The sequence below is a fragment of the Octopus bimaculoides genome, chromosome 5 (assembly GCF_001194135.2).
Source record: "Octopus bimaculoides isolate UCB-OBI-ISO-001 chromosome 5, ASM119413v2, whole genome shotgun sequence".
Classification (NCBI taxonomy): Eukaryota; Metazoa; Mollusca; class Cephalopoda; order Octopoda; family Octopodidae; genus Octopus; species Octopus bimaculoides.
Genome location: NC_068985.1, coordinates 98,099,005 through 98,101,237, shown reverse-complemented (window position 1 = coordinate 98,101,237; position 2,233 = coordinate 98,099,005). Strand labels below are relative to the sequence as shown.

Genomic DNA, 2,233 nt, shown 5'->3' with positions numbered 1-2,233 from the left:
AAAGAGTACAGCAGGGTTTCACCACCATCTCCTGCCGGAGCCTCGTGGAGCTTTTAGGTGTTTTCGCTCAATAAACACTCACAACGCCTGGTCTGGGAATCGAAACCAAGATCCTATGACTGCGAGTCCGCTGCCCTAACCACTGGACCATTGCGCCTCCACCCATGGGAAGATTACGACTTGATATTTAACACTATAGTTAAGAAGTTTGTTTGGCAGTTTGTAAATCAAAGCATGATCCTTCTCTTTGCTCTTTGGGCAAGTGTCTTCTACCATAGTCAAAGGCCAACTCAAGACTTATAAACTAAAATTATGTAGCTTCGTAGATTGGATGAGCTGTACCAGTTCTTGTATGGTAGACTTAATCCAATGGCAGGTTTAAAACACTTGAGTAAGAGGCATGGATTCTCTTATAGAAACTGAGACCAGTCCTCTAGTCTAGGAATAACTTGAAACTCTGATGCATTGCTTGCTCTCTCTCTCACAAAAACCCAGATGTTATGGTTTGGTTTTTGTCCCTCCCTTTTTCCTACCAGTCTTAAAAGCCCTACGAGAGATCAGAGGTGCCACTGTTCCTCCTCTGATTAACTCTTTTAATAGTAACCTAACCAAGACAAACTTGTCTTAAAGTTATCTAAATTAAAACTTCCAATCAAAATTGCATGATAATATGTTCCTAAGACCAGCTTAATAACAACAAGGTTATTTTATTACATACTTTAATGTATTCAAAACTGAAACAAAGATTGAAATCAAAAGAATAAAATTTGCAAAAACTGTTGGCCCCTTGATATTTGGGAAAATATTGCAACAAATTTCTGGTAATCCATAGTAGAGCCTTCGGCATCATTTCAGTTAAAAACAAAGAATTTAATGAATCTACAAGGAATTTATATTTTGGCTTCTGGAAATTATTCTTCTAGACAGAGAAGACAAAAAAAATTAATTAATATCTAAAAATTTCCATTCCTGACAAGGAGAAAGGTATTTAAGAAATATAAATATATTTTCAAAATTTTGTGTTCTCATATCCATAATTTTTATGATGATAGATAACACCTGTCTTTCTGATTAACTGTAACCTAGCATTGTAGGGCAGTGAGTTAGTGGAAATGTTAGACAAAATTGCTTAATGGTATTTCTTTTGGTGCTTTACATTCTGAGTTCAAATCCTGCCAAGGTCAATTTTGCCTTTCCTCCCTCCAATCTGATCTGGCAAGGTTTCTACAGCTGGATGCCAACCATTCCGAGAGTGAAGCGGGTGCTTTTTACATGCCACTTGCACAGGAGCCACACGGGACTGGCACATGCCTCAAAATTGCTGGGCCTGAATCCTGCAACAGACCAGCATACCATTCAGGAGGAATGTTATAATCTAGGTGTCACTGATGTACCATGAAAACCTAGCAACCAACTTTAAGAGTCCTAGGACTAAAAAAAAAAAAAAAATAATAATAATAATAATAATAAATAAAATAAGAGAAAATTTTTAAACCAACAATGTATCATCTGTTTTTGGAAGTTAGTAACAAAGAAGAACAAGGAAAATGAACAACTTACGCGCAAACAAATATGAATATTGCCATGAAACATCGTATACACTTTACTTCCCGATGCTTCTTCTTTTTCTTCTTGCAACAAATGCAACAGATGTATAAAAACATCAACAGCTGGATTATAACAGCCCATCCGACAAATACACCAGTCCAAAACAGCAGTGTCTGTAAAAAACAACAAAAAATGCATTTAGATTAATTATAAAATTAATCTATAAATTATTATTAATATTATCATCATCATCATCATCATTATTATTATTAAGGCGAAGAGCTGGCAGAGTAGTTATCATGCAAGGAAAAATGCTTGGCAGCATTTCACTCATCTTTATGCTCTGAGTTCAAATTCTGCCAAGGTTAACTTTATCTTTCATTCTTTCAGGGTCAATAAATAAAGTATAAGTGAAAAACTGGAGGGTTGATGTAATCAACTAGTCCCCTCCCACAAAATTTCAGGCCTTGTACTTTTAATAGAAAGGATAATAATAATAAAAATAATAATAAAAATAATAATAATAATAATAATAATAATAATAATATTATTATTATTATTATTATTATGATTATCATTATTATTATTATTATGAGTTGGTAGAATCATTAGAATGCTTGACAAAATTTCTTAGAGGCATTCGGTTTGTTTTTATGTTCTGAGTTTGAATTCTGCTGAGGTTGAC

At 34.1% G+C, this 2,233-nt stretch overlaps 1 protein-coding gene across 9 annotated transcripts in view; it reads right to left on the bottom strand.

The window, feature by feature from the left end:
• Window positions 1-2,233, bottom strand: part of LOC106883542 (protein tweety homolog 1-A) — a 160,632-nt gene that overhangs the window by 70,386 nt on the left and 88,013 nt on the right. For all 9 annotated transcript variants that reach the window (XM_052967861.1, XM_052967863.1, XM_052967862.1 and 6 more), the window contains exon 2: window positions 1,561-1,721. In XM_052967861.1, coding sequence (XP_052823821.1) covers window positions 1,561-1,721 — 161 coding nt within the window. The remainder of the gene's footprint in view (window positions 1-1,560; window positions 1,722-2,233) is intronic.